At 27.3% G+C, this 25997-nt stretch overlaps 1 protein-coding gene across 4 annotated transcripts; it reads left to right on the forward strand.

Moving 5' to 3' along the window:
* LOC136077153 (uncharacterized) lies at positions 1 to 24785 on the forward strand. Of its 4 annotated transcripts, XM_065791859.1 has the most exons (12): positions 1 to 287; positions 1474 to 1543; positions 1628 to 1683; positions 2191 to 3788; positions 3894 to 3959; positions 6077 to 6139; positions 6261 to 6326; positions 22259 to 22364; positions 22526 to 22613; positions 22711 to 22871; positions 23073 to 23257; positions 23501 to 24785. In XM_065791859.1, exons 4-10 carry the CDS (start codon positions 3638 to 3640, stop codon positions 22774 to 22776), a joined length of 606 nt encoding a protein of 201 aa, XP_065647931.1. In that variant the 5' UTR covers positions 1 to 287; positions 1474 to 1543; positions 1628 to 1683; positions 2191 to 3637; the 3' UTR covers positions 22777 to 22871; positions 23073 to 23257; positions 23501 to 24785. The 4 variants fall into 4 exon arrangements, with proteins under 4 accessions (XP_065647931.1, XP_065647933.1, XP_065647932.1 ...); XM_065791861.1 differs by lacking the exon at positions 3894 to 3959; XM_065791860.1 differs by lacking the exons at positions 22711 to 22871; positions 23073 to 23257; positions 23501 to 24785 and adding an exon at positions 6508 to 6607 and having other exon boundaries at positions 22225 to 22364; positions 22526 to 22614.
* The last annotated feature ends 1212 nt before the right edge of the window (positions 24786 to 25997 follow it).

Here is a 25997-nt window from a genome sequence, read left to right on the forward strand (position 1 = left end):
AGATATATTACTGATTTTTGGAGAAATGTAGGGAAGTGCTGCTACATCGATTGATCTACACCTGCCCCAACCCAAAACCTCAGTCGATGTAGTAGCATTCCCTTGCATATTATCCATAAATTAGCCAATGTAGCAGCACTCTCCTACATTTCTCCCCAAATCAGTAATATATCTGGTCTTCGTTTTTGGAAAAATCAAAACCTCATTTTGAGTCATAGTAAACTTCGCTAACCCAAGTAAACATGCTTGAGAGTTAAAAAATGTATGAAACACAAGTCACTTACAGAGTAAGTTTTTATGCAAGCTACCAGTTTCAATCTTTTTTTTTTTTCATAAAACATAATAAATTGATTTTAAATTTACAATAGCTTGATAATAAAAATTTTAACCATGAAAATTATATAAATAAAAATACGAATAAGTTTATAAATATAAAAATGACAAAAAAAAAATCAAGGGTTTTAATCAAAATAAAAATATTTTCTTAGAATATATTTAAAGCTTTGAAAAACCATTATTGATAAAAAAAAGTTGTTTCAGCTAGTTAAAAAAGCTAATAGAGGAGTTTAAAAATCTTGCTAAAGTTTATAACCTCCAATAATTTAAACGGACATTATATAAGTTCTTAGTATTTTTTTAGCAGTAGATAATAATTTTGGTTATGTAAACCCAATAAAGAGGGCATGGGGGCCAGCGTAAGCTATATCTTGATAACCTGGTCTAAATTTGAAGTTATATAAATTGAGTTAAATATATAAAAATTGATTTTAAACTAAATCAACATGAAGTTATATATTTAAATCAAACAAACAACTAAATAAATCAAAAGAATCAAATAACAATACATTTACAGATATTATTTATTAACTTTGAAAAAAAAATTTGTTTATAAATAATATTACTAACAAATACTTTTAAAAATTTATTTTATCATTTGTAATTTTATTGCGATATATAGATTTGTAGCTAATTAAACTAAATTAAATTAACATGATGTGGTGTCTTTTAATTCAGCTCTAAAATATACTGATATAAATATACTGAAAAATATATTGAAAGAGATATATTAAACCTTTCTATAACTGAAAACATAAGACAACAGTTTTATCACCTTAATTACATATATCTAATTATAAAATAGATAACAAGATTAAAGAAATTAAGACTAAAGAAATTAGTAATCCCACTACCACTGAGTACACAGGGAGAAATAAACTTACATTATCAATCTTGTTCATTTTTCAACCTGCTGTATTTGCTTCTGATAAATAAATAAAAATGTACATTAACCAAAAGTTAACAATTTTCTTTAAATTTTTGTGGTTGCATTTAGTTAGCTCTATTTTTTTTTATTTAATCGCTTGGAGTTAATAAGGTTAAATTATTATTAGAAAAAAAGATGATAATAGGTATAGTAAAGAAAATAAATATGAAATTAACCTTTGTAAAGTAAACTGCTTATATTTTGTTTAGACTAAAAAATATATGGATGCAGTTGTAAAGAAAGATATTCTTTTAATATGTAACAATCTAGACAATAAAGGTAGTGTTATTAATCAACCTAATTTATAAAAGGTTTAAACAACTAAACAAATATAAATTTTTTTAAACTAAAATTACATCTTAGAATTAGAAGTTGATCCCGTTGAAAAAACTATATTAAAATATTCACAACTGAAAAAGGTAATAATTTTTTATGATCTGATTATTTCATAATTTTTTTTTAAACTTAAGTTTTATATAGGTTAATGAAATATAAACAGTTCTTTTTGTAAAATCTTTAAAGGGGTTGTCCATATATTATGTCATGCTTTAGGGAGGAAGGGTTCTCGATATTGTGACACAACATTTTTTTTTTAGTTTTAAATCAAGAGAAGACTTTCTTTTAATTAAAACAGCATCTGACCAAGCTAAAACCCTCAGTTGATGTACCTACATGTTGATTGTAAAAAAAAACTATGCCTAATTTAGGCATAGTTTTTTTTTTACAATCAACATGTAGATACATCAACTGAGGGTTTTGGCTTGGTCAGGCTAAATCTTACTTAGTCTAAATTAGGCTAAATCTTACTTAGTCGATGTGTACACTCCATTTTTTCACTATTTTTTTCAAAAAGTTATGTGATATAATTTTTTTTTAAATGATTTTTTAAAAACATTTTGTATAACTTACTATAATTTATTAAAAAGGTACAAAGAAAACCACCAAACAAGAGTCTTCCCATTTTGTGGTGAACTGCATACCAAGTTAAGCAGACACATTTTGAATAAGCGCCAAAAAAATGAAAAACTTATTAATATAAAACCAAATAACAAAATTATGAAGAAAAAACATTTTCAGCAATTTAGAAAAACTGGTATTATGCAATATAACCGAAAACAGCTATCAGAGAAAATCCAACTTATCTACGGGAGAGAGTTTCTAAAACAAACGCTGAACCTGTAATGTGCACAGAATGTTTTGGATTTTATGCTTGCACATATTTTTTAAAAGACACCAAAATCAATGCAGTGAAAATTCTTGCACCTCTGTAATCCATTTGCCAATTACATCTATGGGTAATAATTGTATAAAAGATTTAAGTGAAGATTTAAAAAAAAAACATAATTGAAAAACTACGAGATGATGAAATTGGAAAAAATTGCGAAAAAACGATCAAACTATTTTAATGATTGGATCCTGTCTATATAATAATAAAAAAAAAAAAAATAAACAAAATGAAGTAAGAAGATCAGTAAGAGCAGATATGAGGAGATTGGCCCACTTGTATACAAACTTTAAAAAATTTGAAATTAAATCTGTATACAACAATGCAACAGACATGTTTTTAAGGTTAAATTTTAGACATCTCTCATCAGCTATTTCAAGTTACACTTTAACTGAAAATGAAGAACAAAAATCAGGACTAAAATATGCTTTATGCTACTTAATATTAAATGCAGCTGAAAAGCTTGTTGGACATTTTTTAGCCCAAGAGAACGATAAAGTAGCAGATGATATTTGCAATTTCTTAAAACTTTTTAAACTAGAAAAGGACAACATATTTGCAGATGCAAATAATGATCTAGTTTCAAGAAGAAATAGAAAACTCAAAAAACCAATTAACTTGCCAGTTGAAAATGACATAGAACTTCTTAGAAATTACACAATAGAAACTATTAAAAAAATTGTTAACAACAAAATTATCTTGTGGGATTTGCATTACTTTGTGTTGTTAAGAAATTGCACAGTTACAAGGTTGACAATATTTAATGCAAGAAGGTGGTGGTGAGCCTGCAAGATTGCTTCTAAGTGATTGGAAGGATGCTGATGAAAAGGGGTGTGGCTGGATCAACAAAGGGACAATTGTGATAGCAGTACTAGCAAGACCAAGATAGCTTATCAAATTGGAAAGGGAAACAGAGATGTTTCAATTTTTATTCATTTAGACACAATAGAGGCAATGCGAATTTTATCAGACATAAAAATTCGAATAAATCTTGAAATACATCTCGAAAATCCATACATTTTTGTGAGTGGAAAAAATTCGGAAAGCCATTGCTCTGGGTGGCATGCACTAACTAGTGTTTTTCAAAATCTACCCCTTGAAAACAAAAAAAGACTTACTGCAACTACAGACACAGAATCAGTACTTTAATGGCTTCTGTTTCTATGACAGATAGTGAACGAAACTTGTTTTATGACCATATGGGTCATAGTGAAGCCATAAACAAACACATACACCAAGCACCACCTGCAATAATGCCGCTTGCAAAAACTGGATTAAGGTTGTCTAGCCTTGATAAAGGTATTAAGTCCAATATTATAATTTTACTCTATACATTTATTATAACAGCCTTAGTTTTTTATTTTTTTAGGTAAGATGTTTACACTAGGTTCAAAAATATTTTAGGTCAACAATGTGCAAGTCCAGCTAAATTTGCTAAAATAGATCATATGCAACCTATTAACAACTATGGTATTGTAAAAAAATTTTAGCACATTTTTATTTAATTAATTTAACTAATCTTTTAATTTTAAAATCAAAATTAACATGCATCATTTGTTTAAACAATTTGTGATGTCAATTTTGATGTTCTTTTCAGAAAATAATTTAAATATTTCACACTTTTTTGCAATAGATGTTTTACCATTGCTTTTATATAAATATAATAAGTAACTTGACAAATTCATTTTTTGTTAATTTTATAAAAAGAACAGTAACTTATTAACATAATTTAATATAAAAATTATTTTAAAAGAATACAACCTTTACAAAATTATGGTAACAACAAGACTTAAACTAGCAAAAATAGAGTGATGTCAAGTATAAAAAAAGTTCTTAAAATAATTTAAAAAAGTGAACTGTTTATGTAATAAACATAATATAAGAATCTTTTTATATATTTTTATATATCACCTGGTGTGGAATGTCAGTCTTTTTCCTAGTTGAGCCATCTGCTATGATAATCAGTAGTTCTATATTTTTATTTTTTGGGTATTTTTTCTCTGGTGAAAAAACTGAAAAAAAAAATTATACGACTTACTGCTAAAACTTCTAATATGAACTGTTACTTCTACCACTAATATAAACTGTTAATTAAAAAAAAATTATTAATAAAAAAAAATATATTGAGGAATAAAAAAGCGTGGAGCAAATAAGTTACAAGCCATAAACGAAAAGAAACTTTTTTAAAAAATAATTTTTTACTTTTTATAAAACTTTTTTATAAAACTTTCTTTAAAACATTTTATAAATAGAAAGAGTTTCATAAAAAAATAATTCTATAAATAGAATAATTTTATTAAAAGAATAAAATTATTCTCAATTTTCAATAAGATTTGAACTAGTTTAATGTTTAAAACATTAGGCTTTTAATGTAATTTAATTTATGAAGCTTTATTTAAAAAAAAAAAAACTAACACATGCATGATTAATAATGCTTTTTATTATGTTAATTTTGTTTGACAAATTTTAAATAAATACTTAAATCTTACTAATGAAAAACAAAAGTTTTAAATTTATTATAATTCATGTGCCCATTCACGTGATTCAAAATGTGACTAATACGTTTAAAAAAATGATATGTTAGTATTTTAAATTGGAAGAAACTGTAATTTTGAAATTCATTTTGAATTGAGAAAAAAACCTAATTCTAAACGCGACTGTAACATTTATATTTTGTAGAATAAATTTGCGTTTTGAATTAAAAAAAAAACGTGCTTCAAAATGCAACAACAATGTTTTAAAAACCTTCTTTAAAACATTTTTAAGTCGCACTTTAAAACATTTTGAATCGTGTGCATGTCTAACTTAATTCAAGTTAGCATCTTTTTATTGCGTTTATTAAAATTATATAATCAGGGATTATCTTTTTCCGGATATTTCCGGAATTCCTGATATTTTTCTAAAGTTTCAGTTTTTCCAGAGACCCAAAACGTTTACCATATACATAAATTTTGGTGTATATTTGTTTAATATTTTCATTTTTAAGGCTTTTTTACTCATCACTCATACAAAAATTAGGAAAAGTTTGAAAAAACAAATTGGATAAAACTCAGTCTAAAGTAAAGTTATTTTCTGGATATTTTACCCAAACAATTTTTTGGATTTTTAAAATATGACCTGGATGATCTATGTAAAATGCACTGCAGCGTATTTATTTTTACATGTAGTGTATAAGTTATGTTTATTTTTAAACATTGTGAACTCTAAATGCTTTTTTAAAGGTTTCTTTTAAATAATCACAAGGAATAAAAACTTTATAGTTTAAAATCTGGTTTTATTAATAAACACTCATTTGTAACTAACAACTTTCTGGTCATCCCGCCTGGCTACAAAAAGACATTTTATTCAAAACTCTAAGTTGCACTTTAAGTAAACAGGTCATCCCGTGCGGCCGGGCAACCATGAGGTTCCCCCCTGATAAAACAAATGTTCTAATTATTTCATAATTCAAATACTATTCTAATTGATAAGTGAAAATTAATTAAGGTAATTAATTAAAGTAAAATATTAGTAAATTGAAAAGAATTTTACAGAAATAATAACTTTAAATTAATTAAAAATAAACAGCTAATATTTTTTTTATTTAGAAAACAACGATGAATTGTTATATGAGTCAGATAACCTAAAATGTGATGCTGAAAACAAGAAAGGTAAATCAAAAGCTACATTATCTAATTTAAAAGAATTGAGGAGTCACAACAACCAACTTAAATTTTTATAAATTAAAAACTTAAATTATTTAAACCTAAATAAATGTTACTAACATTTTAGGTCCTCAATTTACAACTTCAGATAAAAATGCTAAATATGAACTAGTGCAATTTAATTCAAATTTTGGTAAGCTGAAAAATTTTTTCTTCTCAATTTTGAGCAAATTCAATTAAAATTTAATCAAAATTTGGCCTTAGTATTAGGAAAACTTCAATTGCATTTTTTAGAGATTAAAAATTATTTCATTTAAACTTTTGTACTATAAAATTATCAAAAGTAAAGTTCTCATTCTTTACTTTTGTTTGAGAAAGTAAAGAAAAAAATAGGCTATATTGTTGCTGGGCAGTTGATTATGAAACCTTGTTTGTTAAATGGTTTGAAAAATACTTAGACAAAAATGCAGGAAGGTTTGATATTAAAATTTTTTGTTATTTAAAATTTTTTATTATTTTAATATTTTTTGATAATTTAATATTGAGACAAAATCATGCTTGGTTGGGTTCATTTTGGTATGAAACAAATGCATTGATACAGAACAATTGAAACAATATCAAGATGAATTAATGAATATTTTTATTATTTCTATTACATTATTGTTATTATTATTATTATTATTATTATTATTATTATTATTATTATTATTATTATTACTACTATTACTATTATCATTGTTATTGATATTATGATCATCATCATCATCATCTTTATTATTATTAAAGATTATTTATTAAGGATAAATTTTTGTAAGCACTTATTAAGCACTTAAAAGTGGAAAAAAAAATTTAAGAGATTTCCTTTTAGTGAGTACTACAATGCTTACTAAAAGGAGATATCTGCTTATATAATGTCATGATTATAACTGATTTTAAAAGAAAAATATTTTAGGACAAATGAGGCTCTTTAGTAATGGTGAAGGCAACTCACCTGAATAATGAAATATTTTGAAATAAAAACCTTAGTTTAGTGAGATAAGCTAGAGGAGCTTATTAACCTAGGATGGTAATCTTCTTAGTGATGGCGTTACTTAGTTTTACAAAATAAAAAACAAACTATACACAAAAAAGGTTCAGAGAAAAAAATTGCTCTGAGCGGGAAAAAAAATGTTTATAAAAATAAGAGATGTTGTTGAAAAGTATATTAAGATTGTTAAAGAGATTGAAAGATATTTGGATTGTTAAAGAGCTGGATTAAAAAATTAAAAAATTAAAATTGAAGCCCTTTTAAAGATAAAATTCTAAATGATCAGAGGAAAAGTTGAAGAGTTTTTTAAAATTAAAGATTTACAAAGGAGGTGAAGAATATGGTTTAAAGAGAAAAACAAAATTACTTTAAAAAGTAATGAAATTTAAAAAAAAAATCATTACTTACTAAATATGAAGCAGTCATAGGCGCCCGCATGATTTTTCATGTTTCAGATAGGACACTTCACACATTGTGCAAACTCTAAACTTCAGTATGTTCATACTCATGCCAAATGAGGAAGCATTGGAAAATCTTGGGTTGGCGGAGGCTTGGGAACATTGAAGCTCTAAAACACTTGTTCCCTCTGTCCAAACGTAATGGTACTAATGTAGTAAATTTTTCCACTTTACTATCTTAAACTAAATTTAAATTTATTACCAGATTTTAAAGTTATGACCTTGCAAAGTTTACACCACCCTCATTTTGAGGGATTTAGAAAATTCGCATGGTGATAACTTTTTTAACCTACAATATTTTTCTACAAAATTAAAAGTTTTTCGATAAATTTAAAGTTTAAGATAGTAAAGTTAAAAAATTTACAACATTAGTACCCTCACGTTTGGGCAGAGAAGGACAAGGGAGGAATATTTTTGGGCTTTTTTTTGTTGTTCCCAGGCCTCCATCAACCCAAGTTTTTGCAAGGTTTCCTCATTTGGCATAGGTATGAACATACTTAAGTTTGGTGTTAGCACAATGTGTGAAAGTTTCCTATCTGAAAAATCAAAAAATCCTGCAGGCCCCCATGGAACCAATGAATATACCATTACATGCAGTTGGGTTGTTTTAGGCCAAGAAATAGAGAACAATAGAAACTATATTTCTTGTAAGGCAGGCTAAGGCAAGAATGTCTTTAGAAAAGCAAAAAAAATCTGCAAATGTAATTTGTAGACCTTGAAATAGCTATTAACAGAATACCAAGATAAGTAGTGTGGTGAGTTTTAAAGTAATTAGGTGTTAAAAAATGGCCAGTAATAGTTTTCAACTCATATAATCGGATAATTGTAAAACTGCTTTAGCTTCTTTTTCTTTGCCATCTTGGCGCAAGCACTACCCTGATGCAAACAATAGTTCTTAAGATGAATGTGATGCAATTAATTGCGCTAATCTTTCTTTCTTTGTTTTTCTCCTTTAAAGAATCAAAATTTACCTGGGGTCTACCAGATACTACAGTTGGATAAGAGCAGAGTATTCTTTATCAATATAAGCAGTTAGTAGTTTATTATTCTTTTCAAAACAAATTTTAGAGTTTTTGCATATATACCTTCATCGAAGATGCTTTATGAAATTAGACAGGTTATGATTTGCAGTTAAGTTTATGCCATTTAAAACTGTATCCAAATAATTAGGATTAGCTAAGTTCAAGTTTTTTTGTATTATATATGAATAAATATCAGTAGTTTTCAAGTTTTAACTATATAAAAATATGAACATTATTTACAAATAATATTCATGATGGTTCATGATGTCAAGAATTCTTTGAAAATAACTAGTTTAAAAATTTGTTTTTTTTAATACAAAATAACTTTCTTTGTAACATAATTGTGGATTTCAATGCATATGTTTTAACAAAAAAACGTTCGTATCGAAGATAAAGATATTGAGTATATAAAAGGCACAACCTTAACTTTATACGCTGTTAAGCATGAAACCACGAAGCTCAAATCATTTTTATGAAACTATAAAAATTTATTTTAATAAAATTACATTTAATTCATTGGTAAAACAATATTATTTAAGTTTAATTACTCAGATTTATTGCTATTGGTGGTTTTTAAGTATTGTAATTTTGATTTGCAAATATTTTGAAACTTAACAATACTTAGTACAGAAAAAACTTAACACAGCATAATATATGCTGCAATCTACAGACATGATAATTTATTCAAGCCCATTTTATTTCTAAGAGTTTCAGTGCATGGCGTCATTAACTTTTTTTTTTGTTCGCATAATCGATCTTTTACACAAACAAAAAAAATCAATGACTTCACATACTGAAACTCTTAGAAACAAAACGCACTTGAATAAATTATCAAGTCTGTAGATTGCGGCATATGCTGGTTTTTTGGCCTACAACAAAACAGAAAAGGCAAGCTTCAACTAAAATAAAAAAACTAGATTTTCTTGGTATGCATTGATCCTTTTGTTTTAATCAAAAAAATTTAGCCCAAACATTTTTTTTATCATTCTTTTTAATATAAACACAACATGTCTAAGAGGTTTGGGATCCTTTAAATATTATGATTTATGTATTTAGATCGCAAATATATAGAAAAGTTTCAAGAACTTGTTCCATTTTCATATAAAACTATACGAACAAAAATAAACAATGAGAGGAAGAAATTGTGCAATGTAGTAAAACATCGAGAAAAATATATGAACATGTAAAAATTTAAGACTGAAGAATTTATACACTTTTTCATTGCTTAATCATTTTTTATTATATTACTCACCTAAAGTTCAATAACATCAAATTATATTACTCACCTATAGTTCAATAATATCAAATTAAAAACACTCTGTCTCGTTAAGCTTATCAATCTATATTGTTTTTATATTATATATACTATATAATTTAAAACATCCTTTTGAAAATATTTTAATTTTAAACCTAATCATACTATAATAAATACAATAAATATAGTGTAATAAATAAATATAATAAATAGTATTTTATATTATAACAAATAAATAAACAATCAAAGGTAAAATTGTTTTAAACAAATTTAATAATTTAAATTTTTGTAATTGCAATTGATTACAAGTTGTATTTTTAAAATATTGTTATTTATAAAATGTTGAATTGAAAGATTTAACCTTTTCATTTTGTAAAAAACATACCAACCAAAACCTAAACAAACTAAGTGATTTGATTTGTTTAGGTTTTTAGAGAAAACACTTGGCATGTAATTTCTTTTCCTTTCGTGTTATTTGAAATCAGCTTCATGGCAGGTGGCTTTGAGGCCCCCAAAAAAACCTGTCATAAAGGCCCCAAAATCTTTAAAATTTTCCACTCGGTTAAACTAAAATAATACTCCTTGCCTATACTAATCTAGTCTTTGTTAAAAATATTTAAAAAAAAATTCAGTTTTAAATAAACCAATAAAATTAAAACTATTTAAAATAGTTTTTCTATTTAAAATTGTATTGTACTAATTGAATTCTAACTCGATTTTTTTAAAAAAGAACTTAGTTAAACTATTCGCTTACTGTGTTTCTATTACTAAGAGTGCACTTAAGAAAGTTTAGAAAAAAATAATCATAATTTATTTAAAGTTTTATTATAGTTTTTAAAATACTACTAACAAAAATGATTTAGCAATAGCTAGAAATATTAAAAGTTGATTACCGTACTTAAATGCGGTTCTGAAATTAAAAAAATACTTCTAACTAAAAGGCCAAACCAAAGCAAAAATTTTAATCTATTTGGAAATGCCAATATTATATGATCCATTAATAATACCTCATTACTGTCGTTTTCTGACATAATTAAAGATGGACTCAAAGATAAATTAGAGCTTTTTGCCGCCAATTTTTTTTAGTTATAGTTGTAAAAAATTTAAAAATAAAATATAATATTTAAAATTTTAAAATAAAATATAATAACAAATTTTGTTTTGAAAGAACTTGATAAACTACTGAAACCACGATTGTTCATGATAAACTATTTTGATAGTTATTAAAATTGAGAGTCTGGGTCTTAGACAAACTAGTTGCCAAGGGCCTCCATTTCAGCCAATCATTGTTAACAGTTGTTAATCCTACTTCAGTTTGTTCTATGCAACAGAAATAGAAAATGAATTTAAATATACATAAATTTTCAAGAGTGCTAATGTCAGATTTCATGAAAGAGTGTGCCATTGTTCTAAATGTGCGCCATTGATTTAAGCTACTACTACGAAAAGTTAGGAGCACTTAGGAACAGCCACAGAAAAAGGATGAAACTTAATTAAATGACGAGTAAAATGAGAATGAATTTTAGTAGATGGCACAAGAGATGCTAGCTCTTTAGAGCAGTGCCCATTATAGTATTTGTATAAAAGTGAAAGAGAAGCAACATTACGACGATGTGATAATGGTTGGAGGTTGGCTGCAAGAGCAGGTCCAACTATGTTTACAATGCGTTTTTGCACCTTGTCTAAAAGAGAAAGGGCATCATTAGAAGATCCCCCCCAGATATGGCAACAGTATTCCATACAAGGCCGGATTTGAGATTTATAGAGATAGAGAATAGAATCCGAAGTAAGAAAGTGACGAGCTCGATAAAGAGATGCAATCTTAGCAGATGCTAATTTTGCAACTGATTTGATATATGGTTTCCTAGAAAGATCGGAAGTAAGAGTTAATCCTAGAAGATGAAGAGTAGATGACTCATCGAGTACATCACCGCTCATAAATACAGGAAGATATAAGTTATTGCGATATTGATTAGCTGAAAAAAATTGAGTTTTATCTATATTTAAGTTCACCAGCCACTGTGAGCCCCATGCTGTAGCAGAAGTGAGATCCTTTTCAAGCTCAAATGCCCCCTCCAAGCAATAAGAGATTGTTGGCTTCTTATCGCGAAAAGAATAAATGGTAGTATCATCAGCAAACAATGCTACCTTAGATGTGAGAATATCTGGAAGATCGTTAATGTAAATTAAAAAGAGTATAGGGCCAAGGATAGAACCTTGAGGAACCCCTGAAGTTACAGAATAAGAAGAAGAGTGCTGTCCATTGAGGACAACTTTTATACTACGATTAGAAAGGAAGGATTCATGTGTGCGAACTTATAAGTCATTTTAGACCATTATACCAAAACCATGTTTAATTGTTGTGGATTAAGTCTGAGGTTGTCAATATTTAAGATCGTGTGTTGACTTTTTTGTTGCTACCAACATTATTTTACACTGTTTTATATTAGGAGGCCTTTGTTTAGGACACTGCACCACAGCTACTCTAAATTACTCTCTTGCGGAAAAGGAGGACATATGGTAACCCTATTAAAATAATCTGCAACATATCTACAACAAATATTTTGTAGTTGACTCAAAGCTAACTATAAGAAAATTTTTATTAACTCATTTTTTGGCTTATTTTTTATTCATTTATTAGGCTGAGCTTGTTATTAGAGCTAAAAAGCAATTTAAAGACCATATAAAAATTCTATAGATCAATTACATTGCCCTTTTAACTATTGTAGAATAACTAAAATAATCAGAACATGCCATAAAGTGGTACTACAATCAATAGTAAAGATGGTAGTGCTATCAATTTAAAAATACTATGGGATCATGAAATTGAAAGCATGTTAAGTTGTCCATAAATGCTTATAAAATGCAACCGTTTGCAAATAAACGCGAACTATTTTAAATTTACAAATAATAATGCTTAATATTGAACTATAAACAACGAATTCACTTAGCAAATGACAAATACCATTAGTAAATGACGAAATCACTTAGTAGGCAAATTTAAACTTGAAATTGGCATACAATTAAAATTTCTTTTTCTAGCGCTAAACTTTTTCTCAACTAATTACTACATTAATCTAAACTTAAAAAAAAAACTTGTCAAAGTTTCTTAGGAGATGTTTTAACCTCATCCATTACAATGCCCATTACAAAATCAGTTTTTGTTTTTTATTTATCTTTTTTTATCATCAGTGTATAAATATTTTAAAGTTTAACCAAGATCTTTCTTTTCTAATCACATTCTTTAGTGGCAACTGGTGAATATAGAAGATGATGGGACTAGGGGTAAAAATGCTCAAGCGTAAGGAAAAATAAATAAACTGCTATTGTGTAATACTTTTGAAGCCGACAAGAAGTCTAAGGAACTGTTTTTTTTTAACTTAGTTAGCTGAATGAAACCAAAGTAAAAATGAGTATGGTTTAGCTGAAAATTAAAAAAATGCAAGAATTTTTATGAGAAACGGTTTAAACAAAAAATAATTTTGTTTGATACCAGGTTTCAATTATATACATTGTCAAAGTTTCATTTAAATAACATTATTGATTGCCAAAGTTTGATCAGATACTACAGTATTTTTATTATTGTTTCCTCATGTCATATACCTGCTTACTATATAATCCCTCTTATCCAGGGATGCAGAGTCCTAAAAGGACTTAGGCTTTATATCTCTACTTTTTCCAAGTCTTATGTGTCAAGAAGCTCTAAACATGTTTGTTGACTTAAAATCTGCCATAAGAAAAAAAAGAAACTTTTCTACAGGTTCAGGTGCTTTACTGGAAACATCAAGTAAATCGCCTGAAAATGCGAAATAATTTTTCTGCGCCCAACAGCAATCACCATTAAACTTTTTAGAGGTCGCGTGTGCTCGCATTCTCTTATTTTAAAATTTTTTTATTAAAAATGAGCATAAAAACGTTGGCAGAGTCACAGTTGGCAGAATGTTTATTATCAAAAGGAATATCTGTAGATGCTACAGAAAAGCTTAAAAGTAAGCTATCTTTTCATATTTTTTGCAAATGTACGTAAAAGAGATGTGTATATAGTATATTTACATATTTATATATGTATATTTTTAGGGTTCCCATATTTCCGAATTTGCCCGGAGATCTCCGGATTTTAAGGCAAAAAATAAGCCTCGGGGGATTTCAGAAAAAAATGTAAAATCTCCTCTTTTTGGAGATTTTTATTTAATTTTTATAAAAATTTCATTTTTAATACTTAAATTTTGAGTATATATAGAACTTAAAATGTAAAAACTATTAAATGTAAATTTTTTTTTGTCATTCCAACAATTTATTGAAAATGCTCAAACAACACGTGTTCTCTTCTCTTCATTACACAATATTGAAAAATGTGCGCGCATCCAAACTTGAGAAAACGAAAGTCGCGACCGTTAAATTAGGGTACTTACGCCAATTACTGGCCACATTTTTACAAGAAACATCAGTTACAGAAAAATACTTAAGTATAAGTTACATACCATATATAAAATTTTAGAGAATTAAAAGCTCTGACATTTTAGTAAAAATTATTGTGATTATAAGTAATATGAAATTATATATAACCCAGATATTAAAGGTAAACAATTTTACCAAATACTGGCCATCTTAACCATTGATTGACCATGGCCGTATTTGATTGAATAGGGCATTGTAATTGATTTATTATCATAGAATTAAAAAAATATATATATATTTATATATATATATATATATATATATATATATATATATATATATATATATATATATATATATATATATATATATATATATATATATATATATATATATATATATATATATATATAAATAAATAAAAAGCACACCATAAAATCAAGATAACTTGTTCAATTAAATTATTTATACACTCATTAAGGTGAATTAACATGAACAAAAATACCTAAAAAATATTTCTTGTAAAATATCATTTTTTTTCATTCACCTTGGTCAATTTCTTCAAGTTTGATATATGATCTAGTTTCTTTTTTGCAGGTTTTTCTTTTTTTTCTTTCAAAATCTTTTGTTTTTCAACTTTTCTATTTTCACTACCTACCTTTGAAGCCCTGTCTTCAAGCTTTGCTTTATAAGCCTCCTCTGAGGTCAGAACAAAAAACTTTGGGTTAGAGTTTTTTGGGTGTTTTTTTGTTTGTTCAATTTGTGGAGAAGGATATGTAAGAACATCTGAATCTTTGTCTGATAGACAAGATGAATTAGCAAATGGAAATGGAAGAACTGTTAATGTTTTGCAAAAAACTTTTTTTTTATCGTTTGAATCTAATGTTGATTCAATTACTTCTACTTCTTCAAGACATATATCAGTATCAATATTCAAACCCAGAATATTGTATTGAACAGAAAAATCAATAAGCTCATTGTCTTGTACCGGTTTGATTCTTGCATAGCTGTGTTCTGTAACAATACTTGAATATTGCACATTGTCTTGAATTAAAAACTCATTTTCTTCTACTGGTTTGGTAGAAGACAGCAAGTTAATTGCAAAGCTGTTTTCTGATAGATCAGACAATAATGAAAGGTTGTTTATTATTGAAATGTTGCATACATTTTGACCTGGGACAGCATCTGAAATTTTACTATATAAAATGTTTGGAATGTATGCCTCTTTAGGAATTTCATCTGGATTAAAGGGATAAATTCCACAAGCTCTAAATCCTGAGCGTATATTTGTGTCAGTCATAGCATATTTCCATGCTTTTGAAAACAAACCGCAAAAGTTAGAATGCGAAACTACTACACCTGGATAGCCATTTATCATTGTTTGGCATTCCTCAGAATAGGCAGTATTCATTGACTTAAAAACTGTTCTGTCACAAGGCTGCAATCAGTTGCTGGTGTGAGCTGGAAGCAATTAAAGCTTAACAATTTCAATTTGGTTTACGATAGCCAGCTTAATCATTTCAACAAAATTGTGTGAGTCATATCCATCTAGGATTAAAATCTGTGGTCTTACTGAGCCAATATTTGGAAGGAATGTTTTCTCAAACCATAACTCTGCAATACCTTGTTTTGTCCAGCTCTTTTTAGACACACTCCATCTTTGTCCAGCTCTTTCAGACACACTCCATTTTGATACCGAAAATGCTCCTCTTGGATCATTTTCGGTATCAAAACCTTAAAAAGTTTGTACAGTTTATCCTTTCCCTATTATATGAAGTGGTATAACTTGACCAGCTGCATTTATGCAACGTATAACAGTAATTGTCTCCTTGTTGCCACTTGTTCGACTCTGAATATATTTTATGCTCTAGTTGCATCCCTGTTTCATCCATGTTCCACATACATACTGGTTTGTCCTGTAAATTCTTACTTTGTATCAGAACTTCTAAAGAAGTAAAATATTTGGAAACCTTTATCCTATCAATACACATGTGTCGTATAGAAGCTTTAGCTTCTAAACGACACATGTGTATTGATAGCTAACACAACCGTGTCTCTTTTTAAGTAGTTGCCACCACTTTTCATTCGGTCAACCATTTTTAAAACATGTGTTATGTTTTTAGCAAACTTAGCAGCATAAGTCCTAAATGTTTTTTTCCCAAAACCGATTCCCATTCGGGCACGATTGCCAGCAAAATCAATTAGTTTTTCTTAAGGTCACCTAACATTTTTTCTCTGGTTTCGTTCCTATTTTGGACTTTCCAGAGATTATGGTTTGCTGAGTCGATCGCGGAACTTTATATGATAAACTTGCTTTCCGTTTAGAAATACCTGATGCAACTGCATGTACAGCTAGTTTCATATTATTCTCAGTCCACAGCATGCGTTTTTTTATTATACTTGTTGAAATAACTGGTTTCATGGATTCATATAATATTATTATCTATTAAAAATAAAAACATACATTCATAAAATACTTTTAGGAAAATCATATATTTACTTTAATGGTGTATTTTTATTAAATCAACGTTATCCTAACATAATTAACTATAATTATAATTAACTAAAATTTTCTGAGTTCATTCTACTTTTAAAGTAACTTTAAAATTATTAACTTTAAAATGATTTTAAAAGTAACTTTAAAATGATTGAGCATTCTACTTTTAAAGTAACTTTAAAATTAGAATTAACTCAGAAAGTAACTTTAAAAGTTGAGTGAACTCAGAAAATCAGAATTTATTTTAAAATGTGGATGTTGTTAATATCTTAACTTAACTCTCACACATGAATAATAACTAAGTGTGAGAAAATCCTATATAAAAATGTGAAACTAAAAAATTTTATACTTGATACCATTTATTGGCCATGGCCAGTAAATGGATTAATTAACCGGCCAGTAAATGGTTTATTAGAAAAGGATTAATCTAATTCAGTTAAAACCTTATATGTGAAACATCAACTAAATACTTTTGTTTCAAAGTGTACATAAGATATTTATCTTTTTTTTCCTTCCTGAATGGACTGGCATAAATACTTGCAAGGCACAAAAAAAAGACTATAAAGTATGAATTTAAGAAAACAAAGCGTAAAATTGTTACATTTTTTATGTTTTTGAGATTTGTTTTTAGCGACTAAAACCTTCTAGAACTTTCCTGAAATTGCGATATTTACAAAGTTTTAATGAAGTCATTGAGTTTAAATAATAATATAGGACAACTTGTGCCATAGATTATTATGAGAAATGCTTTTAAAAGTGGCCAGTAAATGGTTAATGGCCGTAAATTGCTGTATTTACCATACATTAAGTTTATAAAGTATTTTAGTTTCTACTACACAAGAAATTATTCCTTGAATTTAAATTTGTCGTTTAAAAAGTAAAAGAATTGCGACACTATCAATAATGTCGTCCAAAAAAAATGTTTTCTAGTTTAAGAAAGGGAGAAATGATTGTGAAGCCAAATTCAAAATTTGGCCAGCTGGATTATATAATTTTGTTTGTCACGAAGATAAACAAACTTCCTTATGTTAATCTTATTTATCTAATGCATCTTACAATAATAAATAAATCAAGATTACGCAATTTGCATAACCTTTGACCTGTTATTAGTCCTAATACTAAGAGTTGAAAGCTTTCATTTAGATGAAGCTTGACAGTATTCCTATTTGGGATCAAGTTTAAGGCTCTATTTTATTTTTAAAAGAAAAATCTTTTTTTATGTTAATAAATCATTGTGCCGTGACCAATTTTCCAATTTATGAGGTCAATAAGTATTTGTTATCAAGCAAAGACTTATTGGAAAAGATGGTTTCAGCAAAAATATACATTTGGTATGATTCATCTTCCCCTGTTTATAGTTCTTGCTCTGTTTCAACAAATTGTTGGTCTATGACAGTGAAATTGATAACTGATGCAAGTGATTAGTTAGATACAAGTAAATAATGGTTACAAGATGACAATAAAAACAAGTTATATAATGAAGATTTAATTCATGGCTTGCATTTATTTAGTTTTTATCTTTCGTATATTATTTTGTATGTATATATTTTGTATGTATTTTGTAAATTATATTGTAAATGGTATATTTCAATAAAGAATAACTTATTCTATATTAAAAAATACCATTTTATAAGATTTATTTAATCAAGACTCAATAATTGTAAGACAATAATAAAATTGAATGTAAACATTTTGCGATTAATTAAATTAATTTTAATTAAAAATTCAGCAATTTGCATTAAAAAACGAATGGCCTTTTTTATTTTTTTAAGGGTTTTTTTAAAAAAAAAGGGTTTTTATTCATTTAATTTTCTTAAAAGGAGTCCACTCCTGGTACAACCTTGCTAAATAATGGGGACTCCCCATTCATTTAACGCGCTTAGTAAAGTCCCTCTTTTTTGATGATTACCATATGGTAACCCTATATATTTACATATGTATATATTACATTTACATACATATATAATATATGAATGTAAATGTAATATATACATATGTAAATATACACATGTATATATACACAATGTATATAAACATCTCTTGTTTACAAGACAGTATACGTATTCGAATTATATACGTGTATGTATATGAGTGTATAGATATAAATTAATACGAATTATATACGTGTATATATATGAGTGTATAGATATAAATGTGTATATGATATAGTATATCATATTAATAACATGATATACTATATATCAAAAAATTATGATATACGCTATAATATAGTCTATATGATAAACACTATAATATAGTCATCATGTTATCATATATCATAATATGATATAGTATATTATAATATATTATATAATACTATATCATATTATGATATAAAATATCATAGTATATAAAATGTAGTATATCATAGTATATATAATATACTATATCATGTTACGATATATCATGGTATATCTGGATGTATGATATATGGATGTATGTATATGTATGATATATGATATACAAAATAGCTCAAAAGAGAATAATATCGAAAAGGGACTTACCGGTACCGTCAGGTCAGATTATCCTTATGTCAAGTAAGGTTACCAGTAGCAGGCTACTGGTAACATGTAATCCAATACAAACTGCTTCATGTTAATGTAAGGAAGGGCATCCGGTTTTAAAACAATGCTTCAACTCTTTCATAATGGCATTTATATGTCATTATGAAGAACCATCCAAACCACACTAGTGTGGAAAAATGGATGAAAAACTTACAGAAAATATATATATGTAGTTATATATATATATATGGATGTATGATATATAGATGTATACACATGTATAGATGTCAAAATATATTTTTATTATTTATCATATCAATATGCTATATCGATATCTATATTATTAATAATGTGTATCTTTTTATTTAAAAAAGTTTATAGATTATACACATCACATACTACATAACTTTTATAATAAACACCATATAGAATGTGATGTTTACACGTCACATTCTATATGGTGTTCATTATAAAAGTTATGTAGTATGTGATGTGTATAATCTAAAAACTTTATAAATAAAAGATGTACATACAATAAAATTTACAAAGTCTAACTCAGTTCAACTAAGTTTAAATTTGTAAAAAAAGAAAAAATTGAAGTAAATAAATAATAGATGTGCAATCCTACTATATTATAATGTACTATATCATATTATGATATAGAATATCATAACATACTATATCATATTATGATATATCATAAAATGATGACTATATTATAGTGTATATCATAATTTTATGATATATAGTATATCATGTTATTAATATGATGAGGTAGAGACAACAAATCCGCTTGGATCTAAAACTGGAATACACAAGTTAGGTGCATTTTGTTTTACAATAAAAAACTTTCCACCAGCTGCAAATTCTGCGTTAAGCAATATTCATTTGTTGGCCTTAGCACATTTGGAAGACATTTAACAGTACACCACTGATCCTGTTATGGAATTTATTGTTCAGCAATTAAAAGACTTACATGATGCCCTCATCGTGTAAGTTTTTAAATTGCTGAACAATAAGTCTTTTAATTTTACATTGCTTTGTGATGGAAAAGAGATAAATATTTGTTGTTTTTTAACACAAATTGTTGGTGATAATTTAGGGCTGCATGCAATACTTGGACACATGAAAAATTTTAGCAGTGCTTTATTTGCTTGTGACTTGTGTATGGCGACTCAGGATGAGATGCAAAAAGTATTTTGTGAGTATTTTCTTACAATGAGGACACAACAATCATATGAGCAACATATTGAGTAGCTTAAAAATGGTATCATTTCATCTAAAGAGTGTGGCATCAAGCGACCATCAACTTTAAAAAATTTGAACTATTACAATCCTGCTCGTAATGACTCAGCCGATATAATGCATGATTTATTCGAAGGTGTAATTCCATTTGAAGTCAAGTTATTTTTGCGCAACATAATTTATGCCTTGAAGCTTATTAATTTCCATGGGCTTAATTGTCGTAATAATACAATGGATTATGGTCTGGTTAGTAACTCAAAACCTAGTTTTATAAGTGAGTCACATTTAAAATGTCATAACTCATTACTTGGACAACGGTCAGCTCAGATGCTGATTTTGTTTTTACATTTATCATGTATTTTAGCTGATGTTATTGACAAAGTAGATAATTTAAAATGACGTTTGTACCAATTGCTAAAGCAGCTGACAGAAATTATTTTATTACCAAACTCTGGATTGTCACATGTTTTGTACTTAAAAGATCTTGTATCAGAGCATCATGAGTTATTTAAAATATGTTATCCTGATAAAAGACTTTTATATTAACATCACAGAATGGTTCACTATGGTACTATAATAGAGAATAGCGGACCACTTTTACATATGATGGTAATGCGGTTTGAAGCAAAACATAACTTTTCTAAGCGTCTTGCTCATCATTTGTAACTTTAAAAATAATATATAGGGTTTTCTCTAGCAAGCAGACACCAACTTTCTCCTGCTTTTGTTTGGATGACTAGATGTCCATTAAGAGGGATTTCAGATGTTGGAAATGGTACAATTATTTCATCAACAGATATTAGGCATAAGTCATTAATTTTACCACTTATTGGTGAAAAAATAGATGTGTTTATGACTGAAATAGTAGTCATTTTTGGTCAAAAGTACCAAACTAAGATGTCTGTACTTCACTCTATTAGTGATGAAGGTGAACCGTCATTTGTTAAAATTGAACAAATATATGTTCATCAAAATGTAATTTATTATATTGGACTTAATTGGCATGTCCACATGTATTGTGATCTAACTCTATTGTAGTGTTGTTCACTTGGTTCAGAGCGTATATGTTTGAGACAAGTGACAGATTATAAACCTTTTTTATGCTGTTCGTTGTTTAAAACCTACATATATACGAGCATATTATTTCACATCACTATTTGTATCATTGTAATGTATTAAAATGATTTTTCATTTCTTAATAATTTGTATATTTTGCTTAATTGTAAATTCTTAAGATAGCATTTAAAGAAAAGCTTATTATTGAGTTGCAATAAATAATATAATTAATTTGCTAAACTAAATGTAAAAGTATTAATAACCCACTATAACTTGTCCAAAACAATAAATGTATATATATATATATATATATATATATATATATATATATATATATATATATATATATATATATATATATATATATATATATATATATATATATATATATATATATATATATATATATATATATATATATATATATATATATATATATATATATATATATATATATATATATATATATATATACTTATAAAGTGTTTTGTTTATACTAAGTTCATTATTTTAAAGAAACAGTAATAAGCCAGGATTCCCCCACATTTTTTGCAGCAATAAATTCCTTTTATAATTAAAAAAAAACTAAACTTTCAACTTATACAAGTAAAGATCTTTTTTTTATGTAGAACATACATAGTTTTCTTGATGAACATTAAACAGGTAGGCTTGTTTTGGCAAAATATGATTCTACGGGTGCACTTATTAAAAGGCGTCAAGATATGATCCACATTGTTGTTAACTCAATGGTCCATAGAGTTGGAAATATGTAAGTTTTCGTTTATTTCTGTAATATCAAGGAACTATTGGCGTAACACTGAAAAGTTTTGTTTAATAAAAATTATTTATATAGTTATTTATGAAAATTTATCAAACATTTGCTTAATATAAATTTGGCAATACAAATATTTTCTTTAATATATGTTTTAGGTATCCTTCCACAAAAACCAAGTCTAATCTTGCAAAAGCTATTATCACTGCCTTTCCAAAGCTACATTCTGGTGGAAAACTTGGATATGTGAGACTATAAGAGACATTTTACTAATTTGTCAATTATAAGTTGAGTTGTCTATGAGGTAATAAAATCTAATTTTACAAACAAAAAAATTTTGTAGGAAAACTATTATAGCCCATATACAGAGTATGTAGTGGGTAATAAGAAATGGAAGGTCACTCCTTAAAAAAAGACTGAAAACTATGCGTAAACATGTTGGTGTTGATGTACAAGCTCGTCGAAAGAGAGTTATTGTTTTAGCAGAAGAGTTCCACTCGTCCGGTATTTTAATATTAAGTATATTTTTCATAAACTCTTTCTTCGTTTAATTAAGACATTTACCTAATACTCAGTATTAAAATTAATTTGGCTAGATTTATCAAAATTAATAAATCTAGCCAAAATTAAAATTTTAAATCTATATAAATATTGAAAAATAGTTTTTTAAATTTATTGTGTTATAATATATATTTTTTTGTATAGCACCTTTCTCAAAAGAAGAACTAAGTATGATAGGAGAGTTGAGATTTGATGACTTAGGCTATGAAAGAAAATTGGACTGTTTGGAAAAAACTTCATGCTCTCGTCGAAAATGGATCGTGAATTGTAGGCCAACATTTGATGATTTACTCAAAACATTTCCGCCACTAAAAGATCTAGCCATACACGTAAGAATAAAAATCACCCTATTATCATTAAAACCTTTCACCAATATATATTTAAAATTATTTATCACAAAAATTAAATGATACATCCTTTGAATTACAAGATACATAAAAATTACAAGATGATCTTGTAATTTTTAAATATTTTTTTGTCCTATAGGTTTTGCTAAAATATTCTTAGTTTTGCTGAAGTAAAATAAAAGAAAATGATTTTACTAGCAGTCTTATACTATATTCTTATCTTAGTTTCAGAAGGATTTCTGTTGCATTTTTCCAGAGTCAAATGATTTTTTAGCTCATTGGGAGCAAATAACGCCACAAGTTATCTCTTGGGCAAGGCAAAAGACAAATTTGATGGTGAAGCAGATTCTTGCTGAGCTTGATATGCAAGACAACCCTTTTATAGGTATCTCAGTGTTATAAAACAATATGGTAGGGTGTATTTGATATGTAAAATCATTATAATAATTTATAAATTAATAAAATGATTTCACTAACAAAAATTATTTGTTTTTTTAAAACAGGAATTGAAATGAATTTTGCATTCTTATTGCTCCGCTTTATAATTAAAGTGCCATCAAAGAATAAAAGTTATGCATTAGCTGCTGAAGTTGCAGAACATTTTATTCAATTTTATCCGGTCTATTGGAATAATAGATTTCTAATAGATATAAATTTATTCATATTAAGTATAATATTAAGTTTGTAGTAATATGCACAATAATATATATTTAATAACTTTACATGTTATTAACATTGCTATACAGAAAAATGCCCCGTTGTGAGTCGGACTCTCAAGGGAAGGGGAATAGATAAATATTCTGCGAATGTCCGAGTTAAGCAACGAGTTATACAGATTTTCAATTCTTCTTGAACTCTCTCTACATATATATATATAGAGAGAGAGTTCAAGGGGAATTGAAAATCTGTCCGACTTATCCAGTGTCCGAGTTAACAGGATTCTACTGTATGTTTAGTTATTAAATATAGTAAATATAGTATTAGTTCTAAGTTGTATGTGATGATATTTATATTTATTATGTATCAAACTTACATTTTTAATGACTTATTTTAATTTCTATACTACATCTAAATAGGTATCAACTCCGATGGAAGTTGTGATTCAAAGTCTTACTCACAAGCATCCTTTAGTCTCAGCTTTGGGTACTCATTGCAGTGTCGAACAATTACTTATTGTTACAGTGTCGAGCTATTCCTGTCAACAGATGTATATCTTATGCTGTGTACATATTAAACTTTATTTTTTAATGAACATGGAGTATGCGGAACAATGTAGCCACATATTGTAATTTTTGCAACATACTGTGTTAGGTTACCAAGATGAAATGCATCTATCAAGAGGAGCCAGTGACTTGTCCCTTTACCTTAGACAAAAACTTAATCAATTTTAAATGCTGAAACAATTATATTTTAATTATTATTTTTTATATTGCATTGTTAAGCGTAAATTTGTATTAATTATAAATTTAAATGTATTGTCTGAAAATCAAATATCGTTGTTACGTCTAAACCGAGTTCATTTATAGTCACAATTTGGCATTTTACTGAAAATTTAATATCTTTAGGCCTAATAAAAACTAATATCGAATTTACGCCTAAACCAAGATAGTTTATAATCTCGATTTGCAATTTTACTGAAATGGTTCAGGTTCAGGAATAATACCGGAACCGAAACAGTTCAGGTTCAAGTATTTTACCTGAATGTTCGTCTGGTTCCATACGGCACTAAGTAGTTCAGGTATTTAGCCTGAAATTTCTATCAATTTACCGGAACTTTTTTAAGAGTGTATCATATCTCTGCATATCAACATGTTCATTTTGCTTTTATAACTTTTAAATTTTCCTTATTTAACAGTTTTTGAAAGTAATAAATTTAAAAGTGTCATCAAAAAAACTTTGAAACAGTTATAATATATATATAGTTGCATTTCATGATTCACGTTATGTGATGTGAAATACTATTGATTATTATTTATAAATTTTTTATGTATAATATAAATGATAAATTATAAAAACTTAAAAAATATTACGAATGTTATTCTAAGGTCGCAATTAATAGACGCCAGTTGCGTCACTTGTAAAATGATATTAACTGGGTTTAAAAAAACTTACAAACTAGAAACTGGAACTTGTTTATACAGAGTTGTACATTTAGGACTAAGAAAAAATTATGAACACTGTTCATGATACAGAAGTATCAAAAACATTTCCTCTAAGTCATAATAGAATACTACTTTTTTATTGGCATCAACGCAGGTTTGAACGCATAACTCGGCATCTAGCTATCAGTGTACACCTAGTTATTGTACAGCAAAGATTATTTTGGTAAGTCAAAAGCAATTTTAATATGAACTGTGCGTAAACCATGATCTGAGCATTTTATGATCCATGATTATATGTCTTGTATTTGTTTGTAACTTTTTCGGGCGATTATTAAGTTTTGAACTATGAGTTAGCCAAAAACACTGAGTAGCCGTGGCGCTGTGGTAGCGCACTTGCTTCGGAAACATAGGATCTGTGGTTCAAACCCTACTTCTGGGCAGGTTTTGCAATATTGGTTAAAGAGGAGGCGCCAGTTTCCAAATAAATGCTCATCCGCGGTGCTCTGTGAGAAGACTGTAAGGAATTCTTGGGGCACCTAAATAAAATAAAATAAAAGCAAAAAAAACATTGATTTTTTAAGCTAAAATTAGCTTAAATATAGTAATATATAGTACAAAAT

This window comes from Hydra vulgaris, chromosome 02 (genome assembly GCF_038396675.1).
Source record: "Hydra vulgaris chromosome 02, alternate assembly HydraT2T_AEP".
Classification (NCBI taxonomy): domain Eukaryota; kingdom Metazoa; phylum Cnidaria; class Hydrozoa; order Anthoathecata; family Hydridae; genus Hydra; species Hydra vulgaris.